The sequence below is a fragment of the Chelonus insularis genome, unplaced genomic scaffold, assembly GCF_013357705.1.
Source record: "Chelonus insularis isolate UGA/USDA-ARS -01 unplaced genomic scaffold, ASM1335770v1 contig_369_pilon, whole genome shotgun sequence".
NCBI lineage: Eukaryota > Metazoa > Arthropoda > Insecta > Hymenoptera > Braconidae > Chelonus > Chelonus insularis.
This window is the reverse complement of record NW_023276529.1, coordinates 309,210-321,542: the sequence shown is the minus strand read 5'-3', so window position 1 is coordinate 321,542 and position 12,333 is coordinate 309,210. Positions and strand designations below refer to the sequence as shown.

Here is a 12,333-nt window from a genome sequence, read left to right as displayed (position 1 = left end):
CTACGCTCGTCAAAAGACGTTTATTAATACTTGACTTTACCATCTGTCGTTATATAGTCATTAATTTGAACAAAATTTATCTATCTCCGCTTTATGAAATATTATTTTATTATTTATAAAATTATTTTACGTTTATATTTATTATAAAATTAATTATTTTTTTATTTTTGTAATTTTTTTCAAAAAATTTTACTTATTTTCTGTTATCAGAAACTTTTTTGAAAGTCAAAATACTTTTTACATGTCAATTACCTCAGCCGAAACGTATTCATCTATTTTTAAACGTTTTTGTTTTTATTATCTTTATGAATGCATTAAAATCTTTAATGATAATAATTGATTTTTAATTTCAATTTTCTATTGAAGAAAATTAATTTTCTGTTATTTTTGATAATATTACAAAATCTGCTTCAAATAAATGTATTTCTGGTACATTCAAGATCTTCGATGGTAAAAAAATTTTAAACAATAATGGCGAACACGTGTTTGGAAACGTTTATGATTGCATACATGTGTGTAAAATAATATTTAAACATTTGTATGTTTTTAACATTCTTCTCAAGTATTCAATAGATTATCATTACTGATCTGAATGAACAATGCTTCAATTCATTAAATAGTAATTACAGATATTAACTATAGAAAATCTACGAATAGTCAAATATTTGTAAGGTATTTTGTAAGAAGCTTATTTAAACATTAGTAAATCACAAATTATGAATTTATAATTAATATGAAATTTCGTTGTTAATAAATATTATCTTTTACATTTAATAGTCATGCATTTAAAAAATATTTGGAGGTTATACCCACATAGCAAATTAGTCTTTAACAATGGAAAACGATTTTATACAAACAAAAATATTCTTAATCTTCGAGATAGAGAGATATTTCAGGATTTATTTCCACCAACTGCTGTGTGAGTAATGCTCCATTATCTTCCATACTACAATTGTTATTGGAATATCTCTTAATTAACTTTATCTGTTTTTTAGTTCTGAAATGAAGGAGCTTTTAATCAAGTCACCTCAGTGTGTATATTCAGGTTTTGATCCAACTGCTGATAGCCTTCATGTTGGCAATTTATTGGTTTTGATGAATCTACTCCAATGGCAAAGAGCAGGACATCAAGTAATTATTTTAATAGGTGGAGCAACAGGACAGCTTGGGGATCCAAGTCATAGAACGAAAGAAAGAGAGGAATTAAATTCAACCGTACTCGCACAGAATGTTGAATCTATTAAACAAAATATTGAAACGATTTTTCATAATCATGCAAAATATTTTTGGAAAAATCAAAGCAATTCTTTAAAACCTGCAATTATTATAAATAATTTAGATTGGTACAAAAACTTGAATGTAATTGAATTTATCAGAAGTGTTGGAAAACATTTTAGACTTGGAACTATGTTAGGACGATCATCTGTTCAATCGAGGTTAAATTCAGAAAGTGGCATGAGTTTTACCGAATTTTCTTATCAAGTATTTCAAGCCTATGATTGGCTTTATTTACTTAATAAGTATAAATGCTATTTTCAAGTCGGTGGAAATGATCAAATGGGAAATATCATGTCCGGACATGATTTTATAAACAAACTGACCAAAAAAGATGTTTATGGATTAACCGTACCATTAATTACTACAGAAGGAGGTAAAAAATTTGGAAAATCGTCTGGAAATGCTATTTGGCTTTCACCACTCAGATCTTCAAGTTTTATATTTTATCAATTCTTCGTAAGAACGCCAGATAGTGATGTTGAAAGGTTTTTAAAGTATTTTACATTTCTAACTATTGGTGAAATTGAGACTATCATGAAGAGACACAGACAAGCACCTGAAAAAAGACAGGCACAAATGATTTTAGCAGAGGAGGTGACTCGTTTAGTCCATGGTGGTAAGTATTACATGATAGCATCACAAAATAAATTAATAAATGAAATATTTTTACTTTTGAAAATAAATACATTTCTAGGACAAGGTTTGCAGTCTGCCAAGTCTACATCCTCAGTTTTATATGATAATTCGATTGAATCATTATCACGATTAAGTGCTGAAGAAGTGATAAGTGTATTTGATGGTGCAAATGTAGTGGAAATACCACCTGAACCAGGTATGACAGCTTACGGGCTGGCAATGAAAATAAACTGTTTTAAAAGTGATCATGATGCTCTAAGAATCATCCCTGCTGGTGGATTTTACATTAACCACAATAGAATTACAAATACTGAAGAAGTCATAACACCAGGAATTCATATATTAGCAAATAACTTAACTCTTGTACGAGTTGGAAAAAAAACTTACCATGTGGTAAAATGGTTGATGTAAGCAAATAGAAAATATGTAAATGAATTTTTTCATTTATAAAATATTTAGGGTATGTACATAATAATTTTATAAATAAAATGGCTGATAAGTCAATCACATTTTCAATTCACTGAGCTAACTGTAATGTTAAAAGTATTTTTCGAACATTCTCTTTAAGATGAGGGAAATCACGACTTGTTTGTTCCATGATTTCTATTAAATCATTATTTAAAACTTTTTGTTTTTCAAATTCTTCATTTAATATCGTTTCAGATTTATAAAACATTTTATACTTTCCATCTCGCACTTTTTGTAGTAAATTCATTTTACGTTGTTTGCGAACTAAACATTCAAGCTTCTATATAAAACAGGATGAACATTATATTAAATCAAATATTAATATGCGATAAATTAGATTAAAAAAAATTTTTAGAGGCACTCTTACATGATGTTTTATAAGTTCAGCATCTACAATTCGTTTGTCAATTTCCACCAATTCCTCTTCATATTTCTTCAAGAGTTTCTTATTCTCTTCTATGTCTTTTTCAAAGTTTGATTTTTGAGTTTGTATTTCCGTTGTTTGTTTTTCTAAGGCTTTGCAATCCTAAAAATGTCGAATAATCATTATTATTATTATTATTATTCCTTACTTATTATATCGCATACATTTATATTTTCCTACTTTTATTATTTGTTTAATCTTCATTCTTCTTCCATCCATCCTCTTTTCAAATAATACTTGTTTATTATGAGTTCCTTTGGGATTCTTTTGGTCTTTTGCTAGAGCAGCATCTATTATCATTTCTCTTCTTGTCACACAGTGTTCCATATCTTTAATCATCTTCTCTTGAGCTTTTTTAAGATGTGATAAACGAATTTCCATTTTGTGTATTTCACTCTTCATAGTCGCTACTTCTCCTCCAGGATTCTGTTCTTCTTTAATCATTTTTGATGTTTCTGCTGCAAGTTTCACCTTCTTTTCCCATGAAAAAAATTCTCGATGCGCATCACGAAGTTTTTCTTCTAACAAACATTTTTCTTCACCTAAATTTCTTATATTATTCTGAAGTTTAATTAACTCAGCCTCTTCTTCTTGTAACTTCTTAGTGAATTCATCTTTAGTAAAAAAGTTTTTGTCTTGAAGCTGATCTTTAATCTCTTTTTGCTCAGCAAGTATGGCATTTGTTTTCAAGAGTCTTTGATGAAGGTTATTCATCCGCTTATCAATATTTTTTTCTAATTGTTTTTCATTTTCTAATAAATATTCCAATTTCAAATTTTTCTGCTCCATTATCATGATTTGTTTGTTCAAACGATTAATTTCTTCAATAGTATCATTTTGTTCTTGAGTTAATCGTACTAAAAGACTCTCTTTTCTTAGCCATTGTCGTTGAGCTTCTCGATTTTGAAGATCAACTTCTTCAATATTTTTTTCCAAAGTTGCAATTTTAATATCTTCTGGTGCCACATCTATTCCTCCAGTTGATTGATTAAGTTCTTCAACTTTATTATTTAATTCATTTAGTTGCTTTTGCTTTCGATCGATTAATAAATTATATTTTTCCACCTGAGATACTATGTCATTGAACTCTTTTTCTCGTTGTGCATTAGCATTAATAAGCTCTTCTAAATGCTCTTTTTTGACAGCAACATCATTGGATAATCTTTCTAAATTTAATAGATTTTTCCCATACTGGTTTTCAGCTTGAAACATAGATAATTCTAGCTGTTTATTTGATTCACCAAATTCTCGTAAAACTTTTGTAAGACTTCTCATAGTTTTATCTTGAACCACTCTATCTTCCAACTTGGATAATACTTCATTTTCTAAAATATTTTTCTGATTTTTTATTTTATCAAGCTCTTGTTCTGTAGCTCTTTCTTTATTTTTGAAATGTTGATGTAACTAAAGTTTTTAAATAAAATCAAATAATGTATAAAAATAAAAAATTGAATTATTAATGCAAAATAAAATTAATAAATTTACATAATTCATTCAAATCAATATTTCAAACTTACAGAAGAAACATTAGTATATTCAAGTTCTGTTTGATTCACAAATCTCACGATTTCATTGGTTTTATATTCAAGAACACTGAGCTGATCTTTGGCAGCAGTTGTTGATGTTTTAGCTGATGCTAGTTCTTCTTCTAATCTCATATGAATAGCTGTAAGTTTTTCATTATTCTCCATTTCTTTATAAGTGTCTTTATTTAGTTTTTCTAACTTTGTTTGCAATGTTTTGAAAGATTCTTGCATTCTCCTAAGGATAAAAAAATTCTTAAATTTAATGATATATTTGATATATTATCTACTTACATTCTTTCTTGTGATAAATCATTGTAAATTTCATCTCTCTGTGATATACTATTGACAACACTTTTCCAAGCATCTACCAAGTCAGTGCGTTCTCTCTGAAGAGCTTCAAGATCTGTATCAGCATCAGCGATTGTCTGACAAATAGCTAATTTTTCTTCTTCTTTAATATTTGTTTGCTGCTTTAAATCATCGATTTCCTTTTCCAGTTTCCAAATTTGTTCTGATACATTTAGAAGAATGTAATCAGCCTCTTGTTTTTGACGGATCATTTCTCTCTCAATTTTTGCATCTTTCTCTGACATTCTTTTAGCAACAGCAAGATGGTTGAAAATTTCGTCTTTATATTCAGAAAATCTTCTACATAAAGATGATGTACTTTCCATCTCTCGATTCATTTCTTCAGCTTCTTTCCTTTCTTTCTCCACTTCTTCACGTACTTTATTACGAATTTCTTTTAATTCTGCCAAACGAACTTCTTTTTCTTCACGACTTTTTTTACTATCTTCCAAACATGTTTTATATTTTTCTATTGATGTTTGTTGTCGAGATACGGCTTGTTGAATGTCATACATTTCAAGGCCTTTTTGTTCACGTTTTTTGTTAACTTCTTTGTTGGATATTTTCTATAGAATTTCAAAAAAATTTTTGTAACATTTGTCTCTAGAATAAAAAAATCATTACTTACAAGTTCATCAATTTCTTTTGATAATTTTTCATTGATTTTCAAAAGATGATTTCTCAGTGCATCTTGAAAACGTTTCATTAAAGGATCATCAGGATCCAGAACCTTCAGAGATTCTTCAGGTTCTTCATTTTCACTCCACATCTTCATCTCAGTTTCATAAGAATTATTTTCTTTATAATGAAAATTGTGTGTCTCTATGGAAGTCATTATAAAGATTTTTTTTTTCACCTACTTCTAGACAATATTAGTAAAACAATGTGCTTGCTTGCAAAATTTCAAAGAATGTACTGAACCTACAACTAAGGATGTATATATGATTCATATCGTTGCTATAGAGACGTATTGGCGATCGACTGAAAGCAGCTGTGATTATTATGCACCTGTCTTTATTATTTTTATAGACAATTGTTAAGGAATCAAAAAATGTCATTAAAAAAAAGTACATAATGATCAATTATTAGGATTGAAGTTTCTAAGTATAATAAAATTAATTAATATTAAACAACTCTACTCAATAAATTCGTTTTATGTTGACATAATTTAGCTATAACTAATTCTTGAATAGTTATTGTTATTATTATCTTATTGGTTTTATTTTACGAGTCTAGTTTGTTGTTCCGTATTGCTGCACTTCGACTCCTCGAAAGCATTTTAAAGTTCTAAATGTCAGTATACAAGATTGAAACAATATCAGAGTATCAAAGCCTATGAATAGTGAAGCAATAGAATAATTATTTTTTAAACTCAGACACAGTTGAATATTATGATTATGTATTCATTAATACAATAAAAATTTAACTTGAAAAATTGACTTAGTAATGCTATCTTTTTTCTATTACATCCCAACTTCCGAATTTTTTTATAAGACACGTTTTTTTTACTCTTACAATTAGATCACCTTAAATGACATGCATTATCATAAAAGGTGAAAGTGAATATCTTTTGTAACATATTATTATCTTACAAATTTTTATTAGCTGTTAAGATAACTATTTCATATGAAAAGATGTTTTATGTCTTCTTGAATATTTTTATTTTATTAGAAATTATTTTAGAAGTGTTTGGAATATTTAGGTGCGAAATATTTAATTATTTTTGTAAGACCAACACCAGAAGAAGAACTTTAAATGAATAATGACCAGGTATGGAATACAATGAACTTTGATGTAATTAATAGTGTATAAGGTAACTCTATTTCCTTCGAGATTAAACAAATACCTTATACTCGTAATAAGAATAAGTTTTGTATTATTATCTTATATGTCTAATAAGAACCGTGTGAAAGTAATCTTAATAAACAGAACTTTATAGATTATACAATTTAATCAAGACATGATTCATACTGATTAATATTAATCCTTACAAAGTCGTGCATTTGAATAGTTTAATCGTTTGAATCATAACTTATCTTAGTGTGATCAATACTATTTTCACTATTTTGATTTTTTTTTTACAAAAGAAAGTAAAAGTCTTAGAATTAGTATCAAACAATCGCTCAGAACTTTAAGTTACATTTTACTTTACACTCGAATAACATTTCATTCTACTCTAAATACATAACAAATTTCAATCAATTCTGATTATGATTTTTCTATTATTATTTAATGATGACAACTAACTTTTTATTTAAATAATTTTTTTTTATTTTTTACAGGTAAAAATAATAGTCAAATATAAAAGAGATTTCGGTCATCGAATTAATTGGAATTTTCATGGATTGATGACTAGATAAAAATGGTCTTTTGTATGTTTTATGTGCTTTTAATCTTCATTTTCCTTTCGCTTTCTATTAAAGTGAATAATATTTTTGTTTTGATACAAATTTTAGTAGTAAACTTATTAGATAATATGATTGCAAATCATCATTTATCCTATTACAAATTAATTGGATGCAATGTTATTAATTGGAAATATGATAAACGTAAAGAAAATATTGGAAATATTAATTATTGATTATTTAATAATAATTGATCTTAATAAAATAAAAAATAGAGGTCCATGAACAATCTCTTCCGTAGATTCCTTATAATGCCGAACTGGACCAACGAGACTATAAAAGCTCTAAGGCATAACAAGTTACCTATCAGTTCATAGTTGTTTGCTTCACGAGAAAGGACAGACGTCTATTCTCTTATTACGTCTGCCAGAACGAGTTTTAATAAATAATAATTGGTGAGTAGTGCCTTTTTTTTAATATCCCAACTTTTATTTTCTAATGCTTTACTATTTTTATTAAACACTTTTTTCATCATCATTGATAGTTTACAATCAATTATTCGTAACTTCTAAGTAGAACCATCATGTGAATAAATTTAACTTGCGAACAAATTGAATTTGTCCAACTATAAATTACTAAATCAAACATTGAAATATTTCTAACTAAAATTTGTTTTAATTAATGAGCTAAACTTGATATGAAATCAAGTTTTTCCAAGTTTCAATCAATTTAATTCAGAAAAACAGAATTTTTAATTGAAATTCTTTAACTTTTTTCTTGTTTTCAGGAATAGATAGAAAAATGTTGTTACTTAATAATTATTGCAAACTGTAAAGACATTCCATCATAATCCAATTACCTACATAATTTCTACACATTTTTTTTTTATTATTAACTTGAATTTTATGGCTATTTTCTCTTCTACTCCTTTCAACATATTTTTAATAAATTGTTGGTGATGAAGGTCGATATCAATCCTTCAGGCGTTTCGTTAACACAAATACGAGAAGTGTTTATGATATTTTTTCCACTACATTGAATATAAATAGATATTACAAGCTCGGCCGTTTATGTTATATATCATGGAATTAAAAAAAAATTAAGTTGACCATTTACTCTCGCTGTAGACGCTTTTAGAGCGCAACGAAACGAGAATTGCAAATGTACATATGCGTTCGAATAAACGTGTCAGCAAACCGTGGGCTTGTTTATAGGATATGGGTAAAGATAAAGATAAGTTTCGCCTGCAAATAAAGGATATAGTCACGATCAGCACGAGTTACGTACTTGGGGCGATAAATGAACGCCAGCTAGAGTGCTCATACTGTCACTTAGAATGGCTTAGAATGGACCTAAAGCAGTGACTCCCACAATTGTTGCAGTTCCATTATATCATAAAAATTGTCCGGGCGTGGTCGAAGACAAGATCAATCGACTCTAAGTAGTTCTCAATAATCCTTAAACTATTGGTATTACATTTAAATTAAAGGTCTTTGTTCTTATAAATGAGTTCATTCGTTTTTCAATTTATTTTTTCAGATAAGTAGTGATAGTTATCACAATAAGATATTTCTATGATTAAAAAATATTTAAACATTAAAAAAATTTTTATAAAAAATTATAGAAATGGTTACTTGAAAATGTATAAATGATCATAAAAAGCTTTCAAGGATAAAAGTCAATATTATGCAACTATTGATTATTATTGAGTTGAAAAAAATTTGATAAATGAAGGGACGTTCAGGCAATTAAACAAATGAAAGTGGACTTCAATTCTTGAATATTCAATGTCGATTACTTATACCACAAAATTCTAAACAAGTAATCAACCGCTCCCCCTTTCTCATAGATATTGCGTCAGGATCATGAACATGATACCAATTACGCATGACTAGGTTTGCTTTCAACGCTTACAGAGTCTCGATAACAATTCAGAAAAAAAACTCTCACAAATCGGTCACGAATAACGAGTGATATTCGTGAATATTACGATGGTGTAAAAGTAAAACAATGTTACTTACTTATCATTTAAATCGATTACGGAAACATCTCTCTTTTGGCATAATTGATTTTTGTCGCTCAACAGATTGAATCTACTTCGAACATGGGTTTCAGATGATTGATCATGCGGTTGTCGCCTTTTTTAGAGAAATTTGCTGAAGATTCTGTGAAACTCTTCCGGCATGACAGGTCTTTTTGATTTCTAAATCACATCAATTCATTAGATTAATTTTATTTTAAATTTGATTTGATTCTAATTTATTTATATTAAATTAGTGTATATTTATATTTTTTTTGTTGCAGAATTTGCCATAAGAAATCTCAAAAATGAATATTCTTCTAATTCTTGTGGTGTGCGTGAGTTTTGCTGCATCAAGCCCAGCTGGACAATCTCCTAAAGATGCTCGAAAGACTAGAGGATTTGTCTATGATGATGCCTCATTAGGACTTTTACATACTGCAATAGCTCCAAGATTAGACAGTTATCCAGCACCTTCTTCTCATGGACATCACAAGACAGGTTTCAGCGTAGGAGGTGGATTAGTCTCGATCGCTCGCGGTGCTGCTGATCAAGCACGTACTCAAGTAGCTAACCAACACTCTGCTGCCAAGCAAGCAGCCTACACTGCCAAGAATACTTTAGCTCAAGCTGCGGCTCAATCTGCTGCTACGGCAGCTGCGGCTCTTGCTGGAAAACAAATTATCCTTTCTGGATTGGAACAACAATCACGAGATGCTCATGTTGCTGTTGATGGTGAGAAAATGCAACTTCAACAAGCTTCACGAGCTGCTGCTGCAGCAAGAAATGCTGCTCAACAAGCTATGCATCAAGTTCAAGTTATCACAGCTGCATTGAATGCTGCTCAAGCCACTTCTGATCATGCTGCACAAGCAGCTGCTGAAGCTGCTGCTGAACTCGCTGCTCAAACCACGATGTTGGGTCAAGCTAAAGCACGTGCCCAAACTATCGATGAACAACTTGCTGCAGCTCGTATTGACTTTGCTGCTACTCAATCAGCATCTGATAAAGCTGCTGCTGCTGCTCAATTAGCTCAAAATAATGCTGCCGCTGCTGCTGCTCATGCCTCCGAAAGCGCTGCAACTTCTGCTCCACTTCCAACTGTTGCTGAAGAAGAAGATGGTCCTCACGCTGCTCTTGTAGTTGACAGTGCTGAAGAACCAAACCATGGAGCAAGCTTCCAAGCAGTCAACTATGCTGATGATCATTCTGATGAAGCTTATATTCCTCAACAAAACGCTGTCAACCATGCTCATGGTGATTATGCCTACAATGACAACTACGACTACAAAGGATATTATTGAATGTACAAATAATTTGTTTAATGTAAACTTTTTGTAAAGGATTTTATTAAAATTAATAAAACATCTCCGTGAATCATTTTATACCTATTTTCTTATAATATATTTTTAAAGAGAAATAATAAATTATATTTCAGATTCACTGAAACAATTTAAATTCAAAGAAATTTTATTAATGATACTAAAAATTTGAGTTTTGTGTACTTTATTTTAATTGTTGACCTAACTGGAAGATAGGTGTAAAAAAAATATCTTTGTAAGATAAAATGTTAAAATCTTTCCTTTTTTGCTCCGAAAATGTCTTATGTTAGCTTGATTATTGTATTTTAAAAATAATCTGAATAATATCTTTGTAAATATCTAATAATACAATATAAAATAATGAAAACCTAATAATTAAATTTAATTAACAAGCCATTTGATAGCTTCATAGCTTTGATGAACGTCTTTGAATGGGAAATTGGTCAGCCCATCAAAAGTAAACTAGTAGAGACATCACGTTGTCAAAGTATGTACTAACAATTTTAACAATCCAAATCAAGTCTTTTTGGAGTTCTCTGTAGTATAGTTTTCTTTCAAACAAGTGTACACGATACTTGGTGTGAAAATTTTTCACTTTTGCTACAAAACATAACCTAAACTATTGACGTTGTCAATTAAAATTTATAAAATAAATTCTTACTTTATCTTTTAATTGAAAATATCTTCATCATGAGTAAAGCACATTTACCTGAATTGAAAAAGTGAGTATTTCCATCATTTAGAGGTTCTGTTTATGCTCAATAATTCACTAAAGATATGTATACAAACACCGGTGAACTGATTCATTTTAAAATATCTTTTTTAATTTTCAGTAATTATTTTTTGTTTTCTTTTGACAGTATTAAACAAAAAGTCTCTTAATAATAAAATCCACATTCTGAATAATCTCTGTTGAGAATTTTTATTTTTTGGAGCATTGTTACAGTGTTTAGACTATCATAACATAATAAGAATATGAATAATATATTTTTCATTAAATTAATTTCTATTCTTTTGTTTCAGGTATATGGATAAAAAATTATCCTGTAAGTATTATTATAAAAACTATATTTTCTTTGCATGTAGTAAATTTTAGGCTAAGAATAATGGTTATTTTACTCCAATTTTTTAAAAATCCAATTCGCAAGTAAATTTAATATAACTTCAAAAAATTTATGCTCCAATAATTAAAATAATGAAAAAATAATCTATCTTTAGTAAAATTGAACGGAGGAAGGCATGTGATTGGCATACTCCGAGGATTCGATCCTTTCATGAACATGGTAATAGATGAAAGTATTGAGGAATGTAAAGATGGTTCCAAAAATAACATTGGCATGGTGGTAAGTTAAATTTAATACTAGAAAGTTTTCTGTTAAGTTAATAAAAATAAAAATGGTCTAGTTTAAACTTTCATTCTTTCAGGTAATAAGAGGAAATAGCGTTATAATGTTTGAAGCATTGGATCGAACCTAACTGCTACCAAATAATTGAGTTAATAAATTAATTAAGAATCAAATGTCATCTAATTCAACCATGCATAAGCTTACATTGTAAAAAGTCTTTACAGGTTTTACTCTATTTTTTTATTTCATTATTGTAGTCAAACCTCAGTTATTTCTGTGCATTCTGTCAATAAGAAAAATGTTTGATAAATTATAGTTTGCAGTCAAGAAATTGTAGAGTATGAAGATGGTAATTTTTTTTACCTAAAACTTATGAGAGATGAAAAATCAATAAGTTCATTAAACTAATAAAAATACTTTATTACTCATCTAAATTATCTCAAGTATTTCTCTTCATGATTATTACTTGATTTATTGGAATCGAATTTATTAATATATTACTTTGACTTGATCAATTAATTTTTTTTAAAATTAATAAAATATCAGTATAACATATTAATTTTTTCAATAACTAAAAACAATTTAAAAATAATCAAATGAAAAAAAAAGAAATAGTTTGT

At 28.6% G+C, this 12,333-nt stretch overlaps 4 protein-coding genes across 5 annotated transcripts; 3 read left to right on the top strand and 1 right to left on the bottom strand.

Moving 5' to 3' along the window:
- Nucleotides 1–344: 344 nt before the first annotated feature.
- Nucleotides 345–2,430, top strand: TyrRS-m (Tyrosine--tRNA ligase, mitochondrial). 2 transcript variants are annotated; one of them, XM_035083764.1, is made up of 4 exons: nucleotides 345–667; nucleotides 778–919; nucleotides 996–1,894; nucleotides 1,973–2,430. In XM_035083764.1, exons 2-4 carry the CDS (start codon nucleotides 780–782, stop codon nucleotides 2,323–2,325), a joined length of 1,392 nt encoding a protein of 463 aa, XP_034939655.1. In that variant the 5' UTR covers nucleotides 345–667; nucleotides 778–779; the 3' UTR covers nucleotides 2,326–2,430. The 2 variants fall into 2 exon arrangements, with proteins under 2 accessions (XP_034939655.1, XP_034939654.1); XM_035083763.1 differs by having other exon boundaries at nucleotides 346–672.
- Nucleotide 2,431: 1 nt separating this feature from the next.
- Nucleotides 2,432–5,460, bottom strand: LOC118067149 (coiled-coil domain-containing protein 40). The gene is made up of 6 exons (XM_035083736.1): nucleotides 5,348–5,460; nucleotides 4,624–5,246; nucleotides 4,324–4,567; nucleotides 2,987–4,210; nucleotides 2,750–2,908; nucleotides 2,432–2,662 (listed from the first exon to the last, which is right to left on the bottom strand). Exons 1-6 carry the CDS (start codon nucleotides 5,447–5,449, stop codon nucleotides 2,432–2,434), a joined length of 2,583 nt encoding a protein of 860 aa, XP_034939627.1. The 5' UTR covers nucleotides 5,450–5,460.
- Nucleotides 5,461–7,327: 1,867 nt separating this feature from the next.
- Nucleotides 7,328–10,430, top strand: LOC118067164 (antifreeze protein Maxi-like). Its single transcript, XM_035083766.1, has 2 exons — nucleotides 7,328–7,480; nucleotides 9,330–10,430. The coding sequence occupies exon 2, from the start codon at nucleotides 9,354–9,356 to the stop codon at nucleotides 10,347–10,349; it is 996 nt and encodes a 331-aa protein (XP_034939657.1). The 5' UTR covers nucleotides 7,328–7,480; nucleotides 9,330–9,353; the 3' UTR covers nucleotides 10,350–10,430.
- Nucleotides 10,431–10,559: 129 nt separating this feature from the next.
- SNRPG (small nuclear ribonucleoprotein G) lies at nucleotides 10,560–12,147 on the top strand. Its single transcript, XM_035083770.1, has 4 exons — nucleotides 10,560–11,089; nucleotides 11,391–11,413; nucleotides 11,586–11,710; nucleotides 11,793–12,147. Exons 1-4 carry the CDS (start codon nucleotides 11,058–11,060, stop codon nucleotides 11,841–11,843), a joined length of 231 nt encoding a protein of 76 aa, XP_034939661.1. The 5' UTR covers nucleotides 10,560–11,057; the 3' UTR covers nucleotides 11,844–12,147.
- Nucleotides 12,148–12,333: the final 186 nt, after the last annotated feature.

What these genes read in the sequence shown, in the direction of transcription:
- TyrRS-m (XM_035083764.1), top strand. Translation starts at nt 780, where the DNA reads ATGCATTTAAAAAATATTTGGAGGTTATACCCACATAGCAAATTAGTC. An exon ending in TTATTTCCACCAACTGCTGT is followed by an intron (nt 920 to 995) that starts GTGAGTAATGCT and finishes TCTGTTTTTTAG; the next exon opens with TTCTGAAATGAAGGAGCTTT. An exon ending in GACTCGTTTAGTCCATGGTG is followed by an intron (nt 1,895 to 1,972) that starts GTAAGTATTACA and finishes ATACATTTCTAG; the next exon opens with GACAAGGTTTGCAGTCTGCC.
- LOC118067149 (XM_035083736.1), bottom strand. Translation starts at nt 5,449, where the DNA reads ATGTGGAGTGAAAATGAAGAACCTGAAGAATCTCTGAAGGTTCTGGAT. An exon ending in CACTGAGAAATCATCTTTTG is followed by an intron (nt 5,247 to 5,347) that starts AAAATCAATGAA and finishes GAAATTCTATAG; the next exon opens with AAAATATCCAACAAAGAAGT. An exon ending in GATTTATCACAAGAAAGAAT is followed by an intron (nt 4,568 to 4,623) that starts GTAAGTAGATAA and finishes TTTTATCCTTAG; the next exon opens with GAGAATGCAAGAATCTTTCA.
- LOC118067164 (XM_035083766.1), top strand. Translation starts at nt 9,354, where the DNA reads ATGAATATTCTTCTAATTCTTGTGGTGTGCGTGAGTTTTGCTGCATCA.
- SNRPG (XM_035083770.1), top strand. Translation starts at nt 11,058, where the DNA reads ATGAGTAAAGCACATTTACCTGAATTGAAAAA. An exon ending in CATTTACCTGAATTGAAAAA is followed by an intron (nt 11,090 to 11,390) that starts GTGAGTATTTCC and finishes CTTTTGTTTCAG; the next exon opens with GTATATGGATAAAAAATTAT. An exon ending in AAAATAACATTGGCATGGTG is followed by an intron (nt 11,711 to 11,792) that starts GTAAGTTAAATT and finishes TCATTCTTTCAG; the next exon opens with GTAATAAGAGGAAATAGCGT.